Source organism: Scyliorhinus canicula, chromosome 7 (genome assembly GCF_902713615.1).
Source record: "Scyliorhinus canicula chromosome 7, sScyCan1.1, whole genome shotgun sequence".
NCBI lineage: Eukaryota > Metazoa > Chordata > Chondrichthyes > Carcharhiniformes > Scyliorhinidae > Scyliorhinus > Scyliorhinus canicula.
The window spans coordinates 25,119,282-25,142,617 of record NC_052152.1 but is presented as its reverse complement, the minus strand read 5'-3'; the positions used below and the strand labels follow the sequence as shown (position 1 = coordinate 25,142,617).

General features: G+C 48.0%; 1 protein-coding gene across 6 annotated transcripts in view; it reads right to left on the bottom strand.

Moving 5' to 3' along the window:
- The window catches only part of setd4 (SET domain containing 4), a 58,487-nt gene extending 36,323 nt beyond the window's left edge, over positions 1 to 22,164 (bottom strand). Inside the window, exons 1-8 of one of the 6 annotated variants that reach the window (XM_038801588.1) lie at positions 21,960 to 22,164; positions 20,603 to 20,698; positions 17,186 to 17,223; positions 14,386 to 14,474; positions 10,969 to 11,398; positions 9,366 to 9,540; positions 8,237 to 8,318; positions 7,386 to 7,721 (exon numbers count right to left, since the gene is read on the bottom strand). In XM_038801588.1, the coding sequence (XP_038657516.1) occupies positions 7,661 to 7,721; positions 8,237 to 8,318; positions 9,366 to 9,540; positions 10,969 to 11,398; positions 14,386 to 14,474; positions 17,186 to 17,223; positions 20,603 to 20,698; positions 21,960 to 22,140 (1,152 nt within the window). In that variant the 5' untranslated portion in view covers positions 22,141 to 22,164 and the 3' untranslated portion in view covers positions 7,386 to 7,660. Of the gene's footprint in view, positions 1 to 7,385; positions 7,722 to 8,236; positions 8,319 to 9,365; positions 9,541 to 10,968; positions 11,399 to 14,385; positions 14,475 to 17,185; positions 17,224 to 20,602; positions 20,699 to 21,606 lie in introns of those variants that run through there. The other 5 variants (XR_005461202.1, XM_038801584.1, XM_038801585.1 and 2 more) reach the window with 5 other exon arrangements.
- Positions 22,165 to 23,336: the final 1,172 nt, after the last annotated feature.

The window sequence follows — 23,336 nt, the reverse complement described above, 5'->3', positions numbered from 1 at the left end:
ACCAGAGACCCCTGAATTAAAGAGACTCCTCACAGACGGCCTGAATAAAGATACCCCCAGAGACCCTACCAAATAAAAAGAGATCCCCAAAAGAGACCTCATCAATAAAGAGACCCCCCCCCCCACCACCAGAGCACTGTTCCATTCATCCTTCATGATTGAGAAAACTTGAAGTGGTCAGCTGTGACACTAACAGCACTTAACTCTGTTTGAAGTGATTCAGGAGCTGCAAATCAAAGCTTGATGTTTATAAACATTGCAGTTAGTTTCACAGCTGACCAATTGAATGCTGAAAGCTGATCACAGCCTTGTAAAACCAGTTATGAAAGATAAATTAATGAATGGCTTGCGGATCAAGGATCTGAGGGGGTTGGACTTCTGGTTGCGGCTATGCCGCACGTTCGGCAGCTCCGCCAGGAACGGACTTTTGGGCTCTTTTTAGGGCCCCCCAGCGGTACTTGATCGACTGTTCCCGACGTGGGAAGGTGTCAGCAGCAGATCCCCAGTGTTCTATGGTCTGGACCAGGAGTGGGGCCAGCAAAATAGCGGTGGCAGCGCCTAGGAAAAAGCGGGGGAAGAAAAACAAGATGGCGGCCAGAGGAGGCCTCGAGGAATGGAGGCGGTGGGCGCAGGAGCAGCAGGAGACTCTCCAGCGCTGCTTTCGGGAGCTCAAAGTGGAGCTGCTAGAATCGCTGAAGGCGAATACGGACAAGCTGCTGGAGACGCAGACAGCCCAGGGGGTGGCAATCCGGGAGCTCCGACAACAAGCCTCCGAAAGAGAGGATGAGGCCTCTGCCCTCGCGGTAAAGGTGGAGATGCACGAGGCGCTCCATAAGAAGTGGCAGGAGCGATTCGAGGATCTGGAGAACCGGTCGAGGCGGAAAAGTTTGCGGATCCTGGGCTTCACGGAGGGGCTGCAGGGGTCAGACCTGGGGGCCTATGTCGTCGTCTTGCTGAACTCGCTGATGGGAACTGGGTCCTTCCAGGGACCCCTGGAGCTGGAGGGGGCCCACAGAATACTGGCCAGGAGGCCCAAGCCGAATGAGCCGCCACAGGCGGTGCTGGTGCGGTTCCACCGGTTCGTTGACCGAGAGTGCGTGCTTAGGTGGGCCAAGAAGGAGCGGAGTAGCAAGTGGGAGAATACGGTGGTGCGGATCTACCAGGACTGGAGTGCGGAGGTGGCTAAGCGGAGGGCCGGGTACAACCGGAGGGAGAGATAGGGGGGGGTACCGGGTTGCTGCTGAAATGGCCAGGAATGAGCTGGAGGATGCAGGGGGGGCCGGGGTGGGGGTTTGCTGCCGTGGGGAACGGGCCAAGCAGGAGGGGGGCAGGGAGCCCTCTGATCCGGCTGATAACCTGGAATGTGAGGAGAGGGCTGAATGGGCCGGTCAAACGGGCCCGGGTGTTTACGCACCTGATGGGGCTGAAGGCGGACGTGGCTATGCTCCAGGAGACGCACCTGAAGGTGGCGGACCAGGTTAGACTGAGGAAGGGATGGGTGGGCCAAGTGTTTCTTTCAGGGCTGGATGCAAAGAACCAGGGGGTGGCGATCCTGGTGGGAAAAGGGGTGTCGTTTGAGGTGTCAAAGGTGGTGGCTGACAGTGGTGGGAGGTATGTGATGGTGAGCGGCAAGCTGCAGGGGGAGTGGGTGGTGCTGGTGAATGTCTATGCTCCGAACTGGGACAATGCGGGTTTTATGCAGTGCATGTTGGGCCGGATCTGGAGTCGGGGGGCCTGATATTGGGGGGGGGGACTTTAGTACAGTGCTGGATCCCCCATTGGATCGATCCATGTCCAGGACGGGCAGGAGGCCCGCGGTGGCTAAGGTATTGGACCAGATGGGAGGGGTGGATCCTTGGAGGTTCGCGAGGGCAAGGGAGTATTCATTTTTCTCCCACGTGCAAAAAAAGTCGATTTTTTTGTTCTGAGCAGGGGGCTGATTTCGAGGGTGGAGGATGCCGGGTATTCGGCCGTAGTTATTTCGGATCATGCCCCGCACTGGGTGGACCTTGAGCTGGGGGAGGAGAGGGACCAGCGCACGCTCTGGCACCTGGAGGTGGGGCTGCTGGCGGATGAGGTGGTGGGCGGGCGGGTTCGGGGGTGTATCAAGAGGTACTTAGGGGCCAATGATAATGGGGAGGTCCGAGTGGGGACGATTTGGGATCTGCATTGAAGGCGGTGATTAGAGGGGAGTTGATTTCCATCCGAGCCCATAGAGAGAGGGGAGAGCAAAGAGAGAGGGAGAGGTTGGTGGGGGAGATGGTGAGGGTGGACAGGAGAAACACGGAGGCTCCGGAGGAGGGATTGCTGGGGGAGCGGCATAACCTTCAGCCAAGTTCAACTTACTGACCACCAGAAAGGCGGAAGATCAGTGGAGGAAAGGACAGGGAGCGGTGTACGAATATGGGGAGAAGGCGAGTAGGATGCTGGCGCATCAGCTCTGTAAGCGGGACGCGGCCAGGGAGATTGGTGGAGTGAAGGATAGGGGAGGAAATGTGGTGCGAAGGCGGGTAGACGTTAACGGAGTCTTCAGGGACTTTTATGGGGAATTGTACCGGTCTGAACTCCCGGTGGAGGGGCTGGGGGGGGGGGGGGGGGAGGATGGGGCGCTTTTTGGACAAGCTGAGATTTCCGAAGGTGGAGGAGGAGCAGGTGGAGGGACTGGGGGCACCAATTGACTGAAGGAGCTGGTTAACGGGATAGGGAGCATGCAGTCGGGGAAGGCGCCGGGGCCGGATGGGTTTCCGGTCGAATTTTATAAAATGTACACAGACCTGCTGGGCCCCCTGTTGGTTAGGACCTTTAACGAGGCAAGGGAGGGGGGGAGCTTTGCCCCCGACTATGTCACGGGCGGTGATTTCCTTGATCCTTAAGCGGGACAAGGACCCCCTGCAGTGTGGATCATATAGGCCGATCTCGCTGTTAAATGTGGATGCAAAGCTATTGGCGAAGATCTTGGCCACAAGGATAGAGGACTGTGTGCCGGGGGTCATTCATGAGGACCAGACGGGGTTTGTGAAGGGAAGGCAGCTGAACACCAATATACGTAGGCTTCTGAATGTTTCATGATGCCGGCGGTAGAAGGGGAGGCGGAGATAGTGGTGGCATTAGACGCGGGGAAGGCCTTTGATAGGGTTGAGTGGGGGTACTTGTGGGAGGTGCTGGAAAGGTTTGGGTTTGGGGAGGGGTTTGTCAGTTGGGTGAGGCTGTTATATGAGGCCCCGATGGCGAGCGTAGCCACGAATAGGAGGAGATCGGAGTACTTTCGGTTGCACCGGGGGACGAGGCAGGGGCGTCCCCTGTCCCCCTTGCTCTTTGCGTTGGCAATTGAGCCCCTGGCCATGGCGTTGAGGGAGTCGAGGAATTGGAGGGGTCTGGTGCGGGGTGGGGAGGAGCACCGAGTGTCACTATACGCAGATGACTTGCTGCTATATGTGGCGGACCCAGTGGGGGGGAATGCCGGAGATGATGAAGATTCTTAGGGAATTTGGCGGCTTTCCAGGGTACAAGCTCAACCTGGGTAAGAGTGAGTTGTTCGTCGTGCACCCAGGGGATCAGGAGGAGGGGATTGGTAGGCTCCCACTGAAAAGGGCAGGGATGAGCTTTAGGTACCTGGCAGTCCAGGTGGCTAGAAGCTGGGGGGCCCTACACAAACTTAACCTCACAAGGCTGGTGGAGCAAATGGAGGAGGAGTTTAAAAGATGGGACATGTTGCCGCTGTCGCTGGCGGGCAGGGTGCAGTCAGTCAAGATGACGGTGCTCCCGAGGTTTTTGTTCCTGTTCCAGTGCCTCCCCATCCTTATCCCGAAGGTCTTTTTTAGGAGGGTCAACAGGAGTATTACGGGATTTGTATGGGTGCATGGGACTCCGAGAGTGAGAAGGGTGTTTTTGGAGCGGGGCAAGGATATGGGGGGAGCTGGCGCTGCCCAGCCTGTGGGTATTATTAGGCTGCCAACGCAGCGATGATGCACAAGTGGGTAATGGATGGGGAAGGGGCAGCATGGAAGAGGATGGAGATGGCGTCCTGTGTGGACATGAGCCTGGGGACGCTGGTAATGGCGCCGCTGCCGCTCCCTCCAACGAGGTATACCACGAGCCCGGTGGTGGCGGCTACCCTCAAAATTTGGGGGCAATTGAGATGGCATAGGGGGGAGGTGGGGGGCTCGACGGAGTCCCCGATACGGGGGAACCACCGGTTTGTTCCAGGGTGCATTGATGGCGGGTTTCTTAGCTGGCACAGGGTAGGTATTAGGAGGTTGGGGGACCTGTTTGTAGATGGGAGGTTTGCGAGCTTGGGTGAGTTAGAGGGGAAGTTTGGGCTCCCCCCAGGGAACATTTTTAGGTACATGCAGGTTAGGGCGTTTGCCAGGCGGCAAGTGAAATGAAAAATGAAAATCGCTTATTGTCACGAGTAGGCTTCAATGAAATTACTGTGAAATGCCCCTAGTCGCCACATTCCAGCGCCTGTCCGGGGAGGCTGGTACGGGAATCGAACCGTGCTGCTGGCCTGCTTCGTCTGCTTTAAAAGCCAGCGATTTAGCCCAGTGAGCTAAACCAGCCCCTGACTGGAGGGGTTCCCTCTGTTGCCCCCACGTGGGGTACGGGACAGGGTGCTCACGGGGGTGTGGGTTGGAGGAGGGAGGATTTTGGATGTGTACCACGTAATGCAGGAGAGGGACGAGGCCTCGGTGGAGGAGCTGAAGGGTAAATGGGAAGAGGAGCTGGGTGAGGAGATTGAGGAGGGGATGTGGGCGGATGCCCTGGAAAGGGTAAATTCCTTCTCTTCTTGTGCGAGGCTTAGCCTCATACAGTTCAAGGTGCTACATAGGGCTCATATAACCGGGATGAGGATCAGCAGGTTCTTCGGGGGCGAAGACAGGTGCGCTAGGTGCTCGGGGAGCCCAGCGAACCATGCCCATATGTTCTGGGCATGCCCAGCGCTGGGGGTATTTTGGAAGGGGGTAGCAAACACGGTGTTGAGGGTGATAGGATCCAGGGTCGAGCCAGGCTGGGTGCTCGCGATATTTGGGGTTGCAGTGGAGCTGGGAGTGCAGACGGCGAAAGAGGCCGGTGTTCTGGCCTTTGCGTCCCTAGTAGCCCGGCGGAGGATTTTGCTTCAGTGGAAGGATGCGAGGCCCCCAAGCGTGGAGGCCTGGAGCAATGATATGGCGGGGTTCATCAAATTGGAGAAGGCGAAATTTGCCCTGAGGGGATCAGTACAGGGGTTCTTTAGGCGGTGGCAGCCTTTCCTTGACTTCCTGGCAGAACGGTAGGGAAATAGGCCGGCAGCAGCAACAACCCGGGGGGGGGGGGGGGCGTTGTTTCGGTGGAGGGGAGAAATGTATACATGTGTTTGTTGAATATGCCGGTTGTTGAATATGCCAGGTGCTAATCTGCTTCTTTTTGTAATTACTTGGGGGGGGGGGGAGGGGGAGGTTGGTTCTGGGGTTTTTTTTTTTTTTTCGTTTTTGTTGTTAATACTGTTTTCATGTTGATATTTTCTGTTTTTGATATTTTGTGAAAATCTCAATAACAATTATTTTTTTAAAAAAAGGATCTGAGGGGGTTTAAACCCAGCTGACTGTTTTTCTCTTTCCAAGAATTTTCAGGTGCTGCTTCCTGTGTCTGAGCCAACCGGTGTATTGTCCAGGTGAGTGTTAAAGCAGTGATTCTTTTCACTGCCTCTGCCTGGACTGCTGTCTAGCTTCCAGACAGGGGTCTCTTTATTTAGGGGGTCTCTGGTGGGGGCAGCAGGGGAGAGGAGGGGGTGAATTGCTTTGTCATAAGGGGCTGAATGGTGTTGTGGGGGGTGGGAGCCCAGACTCAGGACCTATCGGGCTGCCTGCTCAGAATGGCGGCCCGAAAGCGGGATTCGCTAGGGAAACCCTCGCAATCCTTGCCATGCTAAATTTTGCATGGCTAAGGATTAGGAATCACTTCCTGATTTGTGGCCCCAGCAGAAATACAAATCAGGTGCAATTCAGCTCTGGCGGGGGAACAAAGTTGCCCAAACGGAGAATCCTGTCCCATGTATGTGTTTATGAAGAGAAATCTAATGGAATTTTGATATGATCGCTGGAGATTCCCTGGAGAGTAGATACTGTGTTTACACTTCGGTCAGTGGATCTGAGTGGATCTGCAGGCTGTTTCCTGAAAGGCTCTCTCTCTCTTCGAGCAGCCTTTCAACAAATCTCTATACAGGGGTATAGCAAGTAACCCTGTGTTTGCTAACTTTATTCATAAGTGACTTTTCACCTGTGATGGGTGTTGCTTGATTGGAGCTAGAAAAGGCATAAGTTAGTAGTAAAATGGGTTTTCTTTTATTATAAAAATAATTTAACTGGCAATTGAAAAGCTATTTTCTGTGATGTCAATGTGTTTAATCAGGTGTTAAGAATAACACTTGTTTGAATATAAAATATACTAATTGCTCAGCGGAATCACTCCTGGAAGGAAGTATCCTTTTCTCACAGTTTTAAGAATTTAAAAAAGTGTGGTTCTTGATCCGGTATCGTAACATATATTGGGGTCTGCCCAGCATCTTATCTGGCCCGGCATCTTAGCACAGATCAAGAGATTTAAGTCATGATCTTGTACGGCATAGCTACTCACTCGATGATCCCACAATACAAATTCTAACTACAAAATGGATGACCTGGCCCTTGATTTCATTGCTGTTTGTGGAAGTTCACCAAATACAATTTTAGTTGCATGTTCCCTGGAGCGCTTCAAAAGGTCTTGATTGGCTGTAAAGCAACCTGGGGACGTGAGCGATACTATAGCAAAGCAAGTTCTTCTTAACATAGAATTACATCGGACATACAGCACAGAAACAGGCCATTCGGTCCAACCAGTCCATGCTGGCATTTATGCTCTCCCTGAGCCTTCTCCCATCTTTCCACGTTTAATACTATCATCACCGATATTCTCTTCTCTCTCTCATATGCTTATCATGGGAGTGTCCTTTTAAGAAAGGTTTGGCTCTGTGAGTTTTTACTTTCGCTTTGAGTTTTGGACTGGTTTGAACTGCACAGGTTGAAAGAAGTGTTTTTCTCTATCTTCATTTTAAAAGCTGTTCCAGACTGCTTGGTAACTTAAAAGACATAATTGCTTTCTGGAAGGAACTCAAATCTGCTGTTTGAAAAGGAAGAGTATCAATAATAACAGTCTTCTACCAGTGAGAATACCGTGTGCTGGGCCACGCCTTTGAAAACTTGGATTTTGTTATTGAATTGGAACAGTTAAGGGGGAATTCATTAAGGGTTACACATAGATTACTGTAGCTATGTGGGGTCTTTATGCTTGTAATTGAGAAAAATTCTTGCTGTGTGTATTTATACAAATATTAACTAAATTCTTAGAATAAAGCTTGTTTTATTGACTAAAAGCGCCGAAGAAGTCCAATGAATAACACCTGAAAGGCAGGCTCTTGTGCTCATCGAGGCCAGACTCAACAAACAGTTATAGGTCAGGTGAACTCCATAATATACTTTGGAGTGTTCTAAACCCTGGCCCATAACATTATCTAGCCTCCCCATAAATGTGTCCATGCCATTCACTTCAACCACTCCCTGTGGTAATGTGAGCTTCACATTCTCACCACCCTGTGGGTAAAGTAATATCTGCTCAATTCCTTATCGTAAGTCTTGGTGACTGTCTTTTATTGACGGTTTCTGGTTGTGTTGTTCCTCACAAGAAGAATCGTTCTCTCTGCGCCCACTCTGTCAAAACATTTCACGATTTTAAATACCTCCATTAGGTCACTTCCTAATCTTCTTCTTTCAAGAGAAAAGAGGCCCAGTCTGTCATTCCTTTCCGGATATGCATATCCACGCATTTCTGGTATCACTCTTGTCAATTTCTCCACCCTCTCCAGTGCCTCTGTAGCTTTTTTGTAGCATGTCAACCGGAATTGCACACCGTACTTGTGATCTCATCAATGTTCTATACATCTTTAACTTCGCTACTTTTCAATTTTGTCCCTCCAGAAATAAAGCCAAGTGCATGGTTCGCGTTTCTATGACCTTGCTAACCAATGGTGCAACCTTTAGTGATTGGTGTATTTGTACTTTCAGTTCCTCTTAATCCTCCAGCCCAACTAGACTCACATTCCAAGTAATAATGTCCCCCCCCCCCCCCCCCACCCCATCGTCATACTGTGCTAAAGTATGATGGAGGTGACCCCTATTCCTATTCAAAATTATTTAACTGGCCACTCAGACACAGCAACACTTACCCCAGGAGGCCTTCATCCTGTAGAAATAACATCTTTCTGTCCATCAGCTTGTCCTTTTGCGAAATGTGGTTGCAAAGCAGATCTGAAAGCAAGTGTCAGAAATGTGACTTCAACTTTGGAAGAAGAATTCGAACTTCTCCATTTGTTCAACAACTAATGTCAACAAATGCAGGCTAGGGAGAAACCTGAACTACAAAATCCATGTTCCCTCTGAGTTGAGTTACTCATCTCAGGAGGCCATCGTGAAGAGACACCAAGGGGATCCCCAGGCGGTCAGGGAGCGAATTTTAAACCATCCCTTCATAGAATTCACAGTGCAGGAGGCCATTCAGCCCATTGAGTCTGCACCGGCCCTTAGAAAGAGCACCCGTACTTAAACCCACACGTCCACCCTATCTCTGTAACCCCACCTAACCTTTTTGGACACTAAGGGCAATTTAGCATGGTCAATCCACCTAACCTGCACATCTTTGGACTGTGGAAAGAAACCGGAGCACCCGGAGGTAACCCACGCAGACACGGGGAGAACGTGCAGACTCCGCACAGACAGTGAACCAAGTCGGGAATCGAACCTGGGACGCTGGAGCTGTGAAGCAACAGTGCTGACCACTGTGCTACCATGCTGCCCAGTGAAAACTTAATTATCTGAAAGACTCGCATTCAAAGTATCATCTTGTATCATTCACTTTGTCTTGATGTGTTTGTGGAATCCACCTCTTCATTCACCCGAGGAAGGAGCTGCGCTCTGAAAGTTAGTGATTCCAAACAAACCTGTTGGACTTGGTGTTGTAAGACTTCTTACTCTGCTTACCCCAGTCCAACGCCGGCATCTCCACATCATAAAATTATTGGCAAGTGTGTGGATTTGGTGTAGCACTGGGTGATTTTTATTCGTAATTAAGTCAATGGATATTGGACTGAACATAAAATTAACATTTCAATCCCTGCCCCCCCCACACCACCTCCCTCCCCCCAATGTTTGTTCTCACACACTTGCCAGTGTTTGAATTTTAAGTATCATTTACAGATGCTGGGAGAACTATTCCTATCCTCTCAGCCTTAATTCCAGCTGGGAAACTGGGAAAGGGGCAGAAGGTCACTGAGGAAATGGGGATCCTTTCGCCCTCACCTTTATCGACATTTACGACATTGTGTGGATTGCTGCTCGCAAGAAATCCATATTCCAGTAGGAGTCGCTGGTTGTCATGTGGTCCATAGCAGATGAAAACCTGCTCGTATCGCTTGCATTTTGTGACTGTCCGGATTTCATAATGTCTGGTTATCCGGTTGAAAGCGGCTGTTACCTGAAAAGAGGAGAAATACAAGTTAAGCCCGATTCATGCCTACACCTGATGCCTTCTAGTTAAAATTGTCACCCTCGTGTTTAACTCCCTCCATGGCCTCAGCCCTCCCTCCAACTCTGCAAACTCTGTCAGCCCGAAAAGCCATACAAGAACTCTCCGTCTTTGTAACTCCGGCATCGTGTGTCGCTATCACAGTTCCCGTCATCCCAATGATGGCGCCACGCCGTCAGTCTTTTACACCCCATGCTCCGCAATGCCCCCTGAACCCATCAGTGTGGCCACCCCCTCTACACCTTTAAGACCCTCGATAAAACCTCTCTCTTTGACCATGCTTTCAGGATCTCCCGGTCACACCTATTTTCGTGGTCAGCATCCACTGTCTGGCTCGGGTTTTTTTTTTAAGCAACCTGGGCCGATTTGTGTCAATAGAAAAGATGTCATAAAAATGCACGTTGTTGCGTTGAACCTCTAAATTGTGCTGCCGACAGCGTGTGGCAGTGTGTTCCTTTTTCCTCAACCTATACCCACATGGCTATCTGCTGGTAGAAAGTGGGGCTGCAAGCTGAGAGAGAGAGAGAGAGAGAGAGAGAGAGCTCAGTACCTGCTCCCAGGCAGATGCCAATCTGGCTCTGAAACAGTTGCTAGGAGAAGATTGATCAACAGCTCAGGTTGGCTCAGAGTCAGATATTTCCTCCCTGTGGAGAATAATATTAACATTTCGTTCCTGGCAGAAGAAACTGTAAAGCATTTGGCAAGACTGCCAACTGGAAGAATGGGTGGATGGGGGGAGGGGGGGGGGGAGAACAAGAGGAGGGGGTCAAAACAAAGGACACAAGAGGACATGACAAAGTAAAACATCAGGAAATGTACCTAAATCTTAAATGAATGCAGGGATATGTACAGAAGAGAAAGGTATCTGTTGCTTTGGCTGCAATGTTGGTATAGGGCGGGCAGCATTATAGGATTTTATGAAATGCAAAACACTGCAGATGTTGGGAATCTGAAATTAAAACAGAAAATTCTGGAACATCTCAGCAGGTCTGGCAGCATCTGTGTCGAGTTTCCAGTCTGTCTGACCCGTCTTCAGATCTAAAGTGCGGGGGGGGGGGGGGGGGGGGGGGAATGTGGTGGATTTTATTCTGTTTGAGAGGGAGGTGGCGGTCATCAATGGGTGGGAGCTCAGAGAGGTTTGGCAAAGAATTGAGTCGGCCAATATAAATCAGTCATATCAAAAACGTGAACCACCTTTCCAAGATGGGATAGCGATGGCGGTATGGGAACAAGACCCTTTCAAAGGTCATTTAAATCCATTTAACTTGAAAGCAACCACCACTGCTGGCTTCAACCATGAATGTACAAAAAATTCCTGACAATGTATTTTAATTTAAGCACATTTGCTTTTTTTGTTGACGCGAACTGTTTTCGTACCTGAGCAGAAGGACTGTGATTCAACAGGTCCAAGTAGGGTGCCAAGGCATAGACATCAGGCTGTCGCGACAAGAACTCACTTTGCTCATGCTCCATATAAACGGTCCTAGTGTTGATACTGCACCAAGCCCAGCGGAAAGCATGATAAGTGAAAACACTCTCCGTGGGCTGGGAAAATAAGGGCTGCAATGAACTGAAGAAGCACTGGGAAGTAAGGTACAGCTCCTGAACCTCACTCTTCTGCTGCTGAATCCTCTTAACCAGAGGGCAGGGAAACAGACTGATTACTTCCTCTGCCAAGTAAACTGGACATGTGTACGTCTTGGGTAAGACATCAATATAGGGCTTCCATGAGGACCGGCTCCCAAAATGTCTCTCAGAAATGAGAAAAGTACACAAGGCTTGGAGAGGAGACAAACGAGGCTTCCACCTGGAAACAAAAAGCTACATTTTAGAATTATACAGAAATGGAATTTGCTGCACAAAAAAAACCTTAAAATCCATAATTGTGATTCACTCCTACAGCAAATTATAATCCATTAGGTAAGTTGCAGAATCATTTAATTTTACAGCACAGAACCAGTTGGTTCATCACATCCATGCTAGCTCACTGGTGGATTTCCCTTGGGTCCCATTTCGCTACGTTTCAATAGAAAGTGAAGGATGTTTTGAAGCCCTTTAAGCCCATGTATTCTGGGAAAAAATAAAACGATTTGGTAACATCACTGGACAACTGTAGACTGAGCGTCGCGGGACAGAGGTAAACCTATCACATTTCAAATGAAGATTGTTTTTAATTATTAAATTGAACTACGTCCCGAGTAGATCAAATACCTGTCATAGGTACGCATTGGCAAAGAACACTCAAGGGCATCTATCATGTTGCATCACATTCACTCGGTTGCAGCTAATATTGAAGGATTGTGTTCACTTACACAATGCCTCCGCTAGGTCGCACATGGTTCTCTGGCTCAGATATGCTGTCAGCTCATACTAAACAAATTCATCGCGAGAGTTAATCAGCCTTCAGTGGAGCATTTTACTCAATTCTTATGTGGCTCATTCAAACTGCACAATCATTTTGTCTGAAATAGTTCAGCTTCCTTCACTGAGTAACCCCTCAGTGCCAAAGCAGCCAAAGGAGATTCTCTTCCATTCCCCCTATCATTTAGGAAAACAGAAGCAATGTCATCTTATTTAATTAAGCAAATTCCATGAAAGCAACTGAGCGCTCAAGACAAGTTTCCCCAATTCCAAGCTTCCCCTTTTAGAGCATAGAACATACAGCGCAGAAGGAGGCCATTTGGCCCATCGAGTCTGCACCAACCGACTTAAGCCCTCATTTCCACCCTATCCCCGTAACCCAATAACCCCTCCTCACCTTTTTGGTCACTAAGGGCAATTTATCATGGCCAATCCATCTAACCTGCATGTCTTTGGACTGTGAACAAAGAACAAAGAAAAGTACAGCACAGGAACAGGCCCTTCGGCCCTCCAAGCCTGTGCCGACCATGCTGCCCGTCTAAACTAAAATCTTCCACACTTCCGGGGTCCGTATCCCTCTATTCCTATCCTATTCATGTATTTGACAAGATGCCCCTTAAACGTCACTATCGTCCCTGCTTCCACCACCTCCTCCGGCAACGAGTTCCAGGCACCCACTACCCTCTGTGTAAATAAACTTGCCTCGTACATCTCCTCTAAACCTTGCCCCTCGCACCTTAAACCTATGCCCCCTAGTAATTGACCCCCCCCCCCCCCCCCCTACCCTGGAAAAAAGTCTCTGACTATCCACTCTGTCTATGCCCCTCATAATTCTGTAGACCTCTATCAGGTCACCCCTCAACCACCTTTGTTCCAATGAGAACAAGTTTATTCAACCTCTCCTCAAAGCTAATGCCCTCCACACCAGGCAACATTCTGGTAAATCTCTTCTGCACCCTCTCTAAAGCCTCCACATCCTTCTGGTAGTGTGGCGACCAGAATTGAATACTATACTCCAAGTGTGGCCTAACTAAGGTTCTATACAGCTGGAACATGACTTTCCAATTCTTATACTCAGTGCCCCGGCCAATGAAGCCAAGCATGTCATATACCTTGTTGACTTCTCCACCGGTGTTGCCCCTTTCAGTGACCTGTGGACCTGTACACCAAGATCTCTCTGACTGTCAATGGTCTTGAGGGTTCTACCATTCACTGTATATTCCCTACCTGCATTAGACCTTCCAAAATGCATTACCTCACATTTGTCCGGATTAAGCTCCATCTGCCATCTCGCCGCCCAAGTCTCCAAACGATCTAAATCCTGCTGTATCTGATAGTCCTCATAGCTATCCGCAATTCCACCAACATTTGTGTCGTCTGTAACCTTACTAATCAGACCAGTTACATTTTCCTCCAAATCATTTATATATTTACGAACAGCAACGGTCCCCGCACTGATCCCTGCGGAACACCACTAGACACAGCCCCCCAATCAGAAAAGCACCCTTCCATTGCTACTCTCTGCCTTCCATGACCTAGCCAGTTCTGTATCCATCTTGCCAGCTCACCCCGACCCCATGTGACTTCACTTTTTGTACCAGTCTGCCATGAGGGACCTTGTCAAAGGCCTTACTGAAGTCCATACAGACAACATCCACTGCCCTACCTGCATCAATCATCTTTGTGACCTCCTCGAAAAACTCTTATCAAGTTTGTGAGACACGACCTCCCCTTCACAAAACCGTGCTGCCTCTCGCGAATACGACCCCTTGCTTCCAAATGGGAGTAGATCCTGTCTCGAAGAATTCTCTCTAGTAATTTCCCTACCACAGATATAAGGCTCACCAGCCTGTAGTTCCCTGGATTATCCTTGCTACCCTTCTTAAACAAAGGAACAACATTGGCTATTCTCCAGTCCTCCGGGACATCACCTGAAGACAGAGGATCCAAATATTTCTGTGGGAGGAAACCGGAGCACCCGGAGGAAACCCACGCAGACACAGGAAGAACGTGCAGTCTCCTCACAGACAGTGATCCAGCGGGGAATCGAACCTGGGACCCTGGCGCTGTGAAGTCACAGTGCTAGCCACTTGCGCTGCCCATAAAGTCTTCCAGTCTTCCAACCCACTTTAAAGTTTTAATACTTGTTGGGATTCTCAAATAACTTCCTTAAATTGGAATTTATTTGCATGCTTGACCGAGGCACGAATCACATGGCACAAGAATTAAAAGAGATGTGACCTGTGCTCTTTGAACCCTGCCCTCGCCCTCCACTGGTCTTGCTCAGGAACCTATTAATGAACATTTCCAATCCCTCTATAGTTATCTGGTGGATTATGCTTAGTTTCCATTGAGAGAAGTCATTTGTTTTTTTAAAGTAAGACCTCCACTGGATTTTTATAACACAATCTAGCACCATGGGGCACAACTTACCTCTCAATGTATTCACCCAAATAACTGCTTAGGACAGTAGTAGTGGTGAGCAGACACTTTTCAGGTAATTTAATAACCAGATCTCCTGGCTAAATAAGAAACAGGAATAAATGAGGTTTAGGTTATTCATATTTGCAAGTATGGAACAAAATCAAACAACAAAGATCTTCTGGGATGCAATTTAAAACTCTAAAATTGTCATAGCTTCTGGAGATCTGGATTCTCCGATCACTGACACCAAAATTGTATTCGGCGATTGGCTGGAGAATCACCATTTACGCTGGAATTGGGGGAGGGGGGGTGTGCCGTTTTTCCAATGCTCCACCCTCTCACAAACTCGGAGAGCACGCCGCACGCCATGCGGACGGCCTCAGGACGTCACCCGAGGCCTCCCCGATACTCTGCCCCCGATGGGCCGAGTGTCCCGATGGCTTTACTCGCGTGTGCTCACACCGTACAGAGGCCTTGCGTGCAGCTGCGGACTGTGTCCAGCATCGCCACAGTCAGGGGCAGCCGTTCCGCAGGCAGGGGGTCTTCGGCGGGGGCTGGGAGCTGGTAGTCAGAGGGTGATGAGGCTGGATGCCGGGGGGCAGTTTATGACAGTCCGGGTCTGCGTGCGGCCGGTGCCATGTTGCATGGCGCGGCTGGCACAGGCGGCCACCGTGCGCATGTGCAGCCACAGCCACGGACCCGGCCATTCTCTGGCTGTATGCGCAGGTGGCTTTACGCTGCACAGCTGCTAGCCCCCTACTGGGCAGAGGATTGGTGTGGGGGCGCCGCCGACTTTCTGGTCATAAGACCAGACAGAACCTGCAGACATAGCCTCAGGATCAAAGAATCCCGCCCATAGAGTTTTCCAGCACAGAATGAGACCCATTGGCCCATCGTATCTGTGCTGGCCAGCAAGCACCTATTTATTCTAATCCCATTTTCTAGCACTTGGTCCATAGTCTTGTATGCGATGGTGTTTTAAATGCTCATCTAAATGCCTCTTAAATCTTGAGGGTTCCCACCTCTACCACCCTTTCAGACAGCGAGTTCCAGATTCCCACCACTCTCTGGCTGTAAAGGTTTTTCCTCAAATCCCCTCTAAATATCCTGCCCCTTACTTTAAAACGTAAGGAGGAGGAAAGTAATATTACATCTTGTAATATTACAACCTCTAATATTATAATCTCTGTAATATTACAATTAATAGTAATAGTAATTAATAGTAAGTAATTAATAATAATTAATAGTAATAGTAATAATTATTAATAGCAATAGTAATAATTATCGATAGTAATAATTATTATAATAGTAATAATTATTAATAGTAACTAATAGTAATTAATCGTAATTAATTATAATTAATAGTAATTAAATTATTAATAGTAAAAATAATTATAATAGTAATAATAATTAATAGTAATAGTAATTAATAGTAGGTAATAGTAATTAATAGTAATATTACAATCTCTGCAGAGATTGACAACATTTAAAAATGAATTTGTTGGTTGCAGTTATTAGCTGAAAGGATGACATTGCAGGACTTCATAATTCAAGACATTTATTGTCGCAAAAGACTAAAAACACTGCTGTCTAAACACTGGGATGATTTAACGGAAATGAAACAGAGTCCCATGGGATGCGTTAGCCGCGGGTTTCCCGGCGTTGGCAGCGTAGAGAACGACCCCTCTATTAAATGGGACTCTGCTTCATTTCTGCGAGAGAATATTCAAGTGAGCCTGACTGCACACTCAAATATGCAAATCTGGATCCTGCCCATTGTGGGCGGGATCCAGATCGTGACATCCCGCAAAATCCCGTTAGATCTCCTGAGGCATAAACAAGCCGGGTAAATCTCACGAGCGGCCTCTCGCAAGATTCACTGGTCACATCGCATACCGGGTTGGGCGCATCGCAGCCGTTAGATCGCTCCCACCATCTTTGTAGGCACCTTACACTTTAAACCACAGACTGGCACCAAAATGCATCTCACAGATATAAATTGTCCTTTAAATAGACATTCAATTCTTCCAGAACCACTTCAAACTGATTCTTAGCTCCCAAGGGTTTAGTGCCTTTATTTTCCTTTCTCAGCCTGGTAACTTCTAACCCCACAACCTTCCCGCACAGTGAGAGTATTACTGAGATTCCACCTCTAGCACAAGTTAGACGAACCGTATACATTTGTTTTAACTCCTCGTGGATTTGGTCTTTTCAGTCCGAGTGCAAGTTTCCACCTGCTTTCCAGCACAGTATACCAGAGGCCTGTGGCCTCTCGCTGCTCTCTCACACTGCCGGACCCTGGCAGGCAAAAACCACCTGACTGAGATATCCAATTAAACTTTAGGAGAGCCGGATCTTTGCAATGGCTTTCTTTGCAGCTTTACCGATGGTAACGTGAGTCACATGGGCCTTGTATCCAGGTGCAAATGCTGATTAGCTACCCTTGACAGCCCAAACCTCTCTCGGCTTGGAAGCAAGTTGACAGTTTAAAGCACAATTGTTTACAGGCCGACATTCTCAACAGGTTTCTGGAACGTGGGAGACTCGCAGTCTGTCCACTGGCATCATAGCTGCCTTTGTCATTGTCTTATAGTGTGAATAACTTTTGCCCAGGAAAACAATCTAAGCCTTCCTTTCATCTTTAGCAGCCCCATTTCCTGAATCTGTTGTCAGGCAGACTTCACAAGTTACAGGACGCCCTTCTTCTTTTACCCCAAATTCAAGACACAGCCCCAAAACATTATAAACCTCATAATTCTAACAGCAACCTGTTAAAAAGGTAATGGAATTAACTATTTGAATGACTGACCTGGAGAGCTTTTGTGGTCATTAGTCCCCTACCAATATCTGTACAAGAAAAAATGGACACAATTACCCTTTAATCATCGCAAATGGTTACAGATTGGTTTGCTGGAAAAATATGTATTATTGTTTAATTTCTTCATATACAGATAGATTACCAACAACATCCTACATTTTTACATTTTCTGGGTGGTATGGAGGCACTGCTGCCTCACAGCTCCAGGGACCTGGGTTGAATTCCGGCCTCGGGTCACTGTCTGTGTGGAGTCTGCACTTTCTCCCCGTGTCTGCGTGGGTTTCCTCCGGGTAGTCCAAAGATGTGCAGGTTAGGTGGATTGGCCATGCTAAATTGCACCTTAGTATTCAAAAGGTTAGGTGGGGTCACTGGGTTACAAGGATAGTGTGGAGACATCGGCTTATGCAGAATGCTCTTTCCAAGGGCCAGTGCAGACTTGATGGGCCGAATAGCCTCCTTCTGCACTGTAAATTCTATGATTCTATGATTAACATAGCACCATTAAAAACTAAAAAGAACAGCATAATTAATATACAAGTAACTGGGTGTGCAATAATCTAGGGTCAGGTCACTAAAGATCTGCAAAATAATTGGATTTCTGTACCTGTAGACTTAGCACTAAGTTAGTCTTACTGTTGGATGTGAACAGAAACAAATATATGTTTCCAGCAACAACATCACTATTTTTCCTTTTGATAACTCAGTGTGTCTTTCAGAAGTTGGAGGGTCCTCAGAAGTGTATCAATATTTAAAAACACAAAAGCTTGAACAGAGCTCCTACAGACTTTGTGGAGGAGATATCAGCTGAGAGAGAGCACTGAAATATTAATCAAGTTGCACAGTATAATGGCATGGGGCTTGAATCCATAACCTTGTTATTCAGAACCGAGAGTGAGAACACTGAGCTGTGCTGACATTTAAATGTGGTATTTATCTACACCTGTACTGACACTTTCGATAGCACTGGGTATCTGCCAATAGGCTTCTACCAATCTGTGACTGTAAAGTGCACATTTTGTAAAAAGTATATCAACTTATCTGTCCAGAGAACCATCGAAAAGTTACAGCAGAGAAGGAGGCCACTCGGCCCTTCTTGTCCCTACAGCCCGAGGACACCCAGGTGCCCTTACTAATCCCACCTTCCTGCATCCGGTCCGTAGCTTACAGCACTTAAGGTGCAGATCTTTTTAAAAGAGTTTAGAGTCTCTGCCTCCACCACCAACTCGGGCAGCAAATCCCAGACTCCCACGACCCTCTGTATAAAAAAGTTCTTCCTCATGTCCCCTCAACATCTCCTGCCATTTATCTTGAATCTATGTCCCCTGGTTCGCGAATTATCCAACAAGGGAAACAATTTTATTCCTTTCACTCTATCTCTTCCCCTCATAATTTTGTAAACCTCAATTAAGTCACCCCTCAGCCTTTGGTCCCAAGGAAAATAACCCCAACCTATCCAATCTCTCCTTGTAGCTACACTTTTCCAGCCTTGGCAACATTCTTGTAAACCTCCTCTGCACTCTCTCCAGAACAATAATGTCTTTCCTGTAACTACATACAATACTCCAGTTGTGACCTCACAACTGGTGGGATGGGGACAGCTGTTACCAATAGTTTTTGAACGTGCCACACATTCAATCGGCTGTTTTGAAACAGGATTTAATTTTGCTGTTGATTTCAAAAGAAGCAAGTTGCAAACTTATCAACATGATCCACAGGCACCCTTCTAGTTGCGCTTCGCTGTTATTCTATGGCAAAACCAGACTGCAGATGAATGGGACCATACTCAATTCCAAACGCATCAATCCAATCTGAATGGTGGATAAGCCTAATATGCCCTAAAAGCAAAAAACCAAATCCTACAGAGGCTGGCGGTTTGATATAAAGCAGTAAGTACTGGAAACCCTCAGCAGGAGGATCTGACAGCATCTGTGGAGAGAAAATTGGAGTTTGAGTCCAATATAACTCTTCTTACATTGAACTCGAAGGTTAACTCTGTTTGTCTCTCCACAGATGCATACAGATCTGCTGAGTTTTCCCAGAACTTTGTTTTCATTTTAAGTCTAATTTCTTATTGTGCATATATTTAATAACCATGATGTGGAGATGCCGGCGTTGGACTGGGGTGAGCACAGTAAGAAGTCTTACAACACCAGGTTAAAGTCCAACAGGTTTGTTTCAAACACGAGCTTTCAGAGCGCAGCTCCTTCCTCAGGTGAATGGTGAGGTATGTTCCAGAAACATTTATATAGACAAAGTCAGAGATGCTGGACAATGCTTGGAATGCGAGCATTTGCAGGTAATCAAATCATTACAGATCCAGGGAGAGGGATAATCACAGGTTAAAGCGGTGTGAATTGTTTCAAGCCAGAACAGTTGGTAGGATTTTGCAAGCCCAGGCCAGATGGTGGGGGGTGTATGTAATGCAACATGAATCCAAGATCCCTGTTGAGGCCGCACACATGCGTGCGGAACTTAGCTATAAGTTTTTGTTCGGCAATTCTGCGTTGTCGCGTGTCCTGAAGGCCGCCTTGGAGAATGCTTACCCGGAGATCAGAGGCTGAATGCCCTTGACTGCTGAAGTGTTCCCCGACTGGAAGGGAACATTCCTGCCTGGTGATTGTCGCACATGCCCGTTCATTCGTTCCTGCAGGAAAGGATGCCCCGAAGCGTGGTACATTGGCGAGACCATGCAGACACTGCGACAACGAATGAACGGGCATCGTGCAACAATCACCAGGCAGGAATGTTCCCTTTCAGTCGGGGAACACTTCAGCAGTCAAAGGCATTCAGCCTCTGATCTCCGAGCGTTCTCCAAGGCGGTCTTCAGGACACACGACAACGCAGAATTGCCGAGCAAAAACTTATAGCTAAGTTCCGCACGCATGAGTGCGGCCTCAACAGGGATCTTGGATTCATGTCGCATTACATCCACCCCCCACCATCTGGCCTGGACTTGCAAAATCCTACCAACTGTTCTGGCTTGAGACAATTCACACCTCTTTAACCTGTGATTATCCCTCTCCCTGGATCTGTAATGATTTGATTACCTGCAAATGCACACATTCCAAGCATTGTCCAGCATCTCTGACTTTGTCTATATAAATGTTTCTGGAACATACCTCGCCATTCACCTGAGGAAGGAGCTGCGCTCCGAAAGCTCGTGTTTGAAACAAACCTGTTGGACTTTAACCTGGTGTTGTAAGACTTCTTACTATATTTAATAGAGCATTGCACATCTAAGTAGCAAATTCTCATATACTGTAAAATACTGCATACTGCCTCCAAGTAATGCGAGCACAAAATAAAGTGTCATTTGTGCCCCGCTAACTAATATATTACTTTACTTACTTTAAATATAGTAGGAAGGGGAGGGAGAAGTGGAAGCTTAAAAACAGTGAACTCATGTACCTGGAAAGTTTGCTGGCACCAAGTAGAAGTCATTGAAGCCTTTCTTTTTCAGCCATTTCCTCAGCTGTACATAATCCAACTCATGACTGATGTTGGCTGTGCAAAATTGACAGACTTAATTACATTCTTACAGGTTATTACATTTAGTCTACATCAAGTTTATTGATCTGGCCAAAGCTAAATTAATATTTAACACAAATGCACATTCCCTCCCAAGTGGTAAAGCATATTTCTTCTCTGCGTCCCCCCCCCCCCCCTCCCCTTTTGTTGAAGATAGCAATTCACATTGAGGTATGATTACACAGGGCAGTCCATTCACCAACCTGGATTGTGGGTATCAAAAGAGGGGTGCAGGCGTGCAGCCAAAATCTGGCAAGGTTTTAATACACAAGACATTTATTTATAGGGTATTAGTAGGTAGCAATCAGGAGCAGGAACCCTGGTCCAGATCATACAACTAACCACATAATTAGGCCAGACTGGAAATTAATACCAATCGAAACATTAAGGTCAAGGAGAAATATCAACATCAAAATAACCTCATTCTCTCCTTGGGCAAGGAGGCGCAAGACAACCCCTGCTGCAATTAATACCTGCTGCAATTAATACCTGCTTGAGGATCTGTCCTGTCTATTTGCAGGAAGCCTCCTGTGGTTGGTCAGTGTTCTCTCCTTCTCACTAAGAATTTGTAATGCACCCAATTTTGCACTTGATCCCCAAATGCTGCCACAGGCTGTTTGACACTTAATGCAGCCTTTCCCACCCCCCGCGGGACTCCATTCATGCCCAGTTGTTCTGGGACTTGCCGGCAGGCGGCGATCCTCCCCCAGCCCCCAAGCTCAAGGAGGGGGACTGCAGTATAATGTAGCGAGGTGACTGCCAGGCCTTGCGGAGCCGCTCTGTGCCCAGGCAGAGGGCACTGCTGGGGGGTGGGACACACACTCACACAGTGCCAGCTGCCAATGCCCCCGCTCTCTCCCCCACCCACCCACCCAGCCCTTTACCTGCAGCCTCCAGCCCCTGGCTGCCTCTGCGCTGCGGGCTCACTCTCCGCTTCCTCCTTCGGTAAGCCCGGCCTTTCCTCTTGACCATCAGTAAAATGCAGGAGCTCAATCCAGCACCGCTACAAATGCCAGGCTGCCCTCTTGGGGGGGGGGGGGGGCGATTCCTCTCACTGCCCCTCCCAACTTCAGAAGAAAAGCGCCCAGGAATGTATCTTTTTTTAAACTTTAACTAAAGTATCCTTTAAAAGAGATGCTGCAATAATTAGCACTGTGTGTGTCTGTTAACCTGTCAGCTTTCAAACTCCACGAAATGCACACACACAAACATTTTTGTTTTGTTGCAATTAGCTAACCAAATGAAGCTGTGATCAGCAGCAACGTTACCCCCCTCAGCCTTGGGACTGTGACCGACCCCAGTTTGCCCCTCCATCCACTGAGGTCCCTGCTTCTGCTCCAGGGGCGGATTGGCCACCAGATGGCGCATCTCTTAAAGGGACCGTGCTCCACTTTTGAGGGAGGAAGATCCTGGCACATCAGGAAATATGGTTTTGGGAGGTGGGATCAGAGCATTTCCAGCTCCTGATCCTACACTGGCTGCCAGCGTGTCCGCCTGGGAGATTTTCCTGAAAACAGCCAATTGAAGCTGCCTCCATCTCTCCCCTTTTTAAGGATGGTCCCTAAGGCTTTAGGCCCAATTAGGTTACTGAAGCCTTTCTGTAGGGTGAGGTGCACACTGTTAGCTTGGAATCCTGAGAAAAATAAACCCCTGGTCACAGCTGCGAGGCCACCCCTGTGAGGGGCTTTCCCTGCGATCCACTGATGGCAGTGGCTTCAATGTGGGTTGTTCGTGCAGGAGGCCTCACAGGCCCCATCAAGCAAACTGCTAGCAGGCTGCCTCGAGACACTTGCTGGGCTTGATCCTTCATTGAGAGCTCAGTCACACCACCAAGAAGATTCTGGTGGTGTCTCCAATCAGCCCACAAATGGACATTCAGTTGTACCAGTTGGGCTATACCTACTGCGGTTTGGCAGGTAGCATTATTTGCAAGTGATGAGCTGTTTCTGGAGACAGGAATCTGTCAGCCTGCAAATCCAACACTAACGCTAATTTACTAGAATGATACCAGGACTGAGGAATTTTAGATACAAGGAAGGATTGGTGAAATTGGGCTTGTTCTCCTTGGAGGAGAGAAGCAACCTTATTGAGGTGTTCACAATTGTGAACAATTTTGACAGAGTAAAGAAAGATATTCAGTTTCCATTAGTTGATATATCAGTGACTAGGGGGTCAAAATGATCAGCAAGAGAGCTAGGAGTGAGAAACGGAGAACCTTCTTTACTCAGAGAGTTGTTGGGGTTTGGGAGATGGATTCCATAGGAGGTTTGAAAAGAGAGCTGGATATATATTTGAAAGTGATGAATTTAGATAGGGCTGGGGAATGAGACTAGCTAGGTTGGTCTTTTGGGAGCCAGTGCAGACACGATGGGCCGAATGGCCTCCTTCTATGCTGTAAATAACAAACAAACTAACATCTGTAAATTTCCCTCCACTCCCAGCTTCAGCCCTTGAGAGACTGGGAAGATTGTGCCCTCAGTGAACACAGAAGGGAACTTCCAATTTTCCGAGCATCTCCAGGGAAATTACACGACTGTTTCTGGGGTGTGGAGAGTAAAATGTCCAAATAAACATCGAACAAAAAGCACAAATTGTGAAATATGGGGTTGATGCC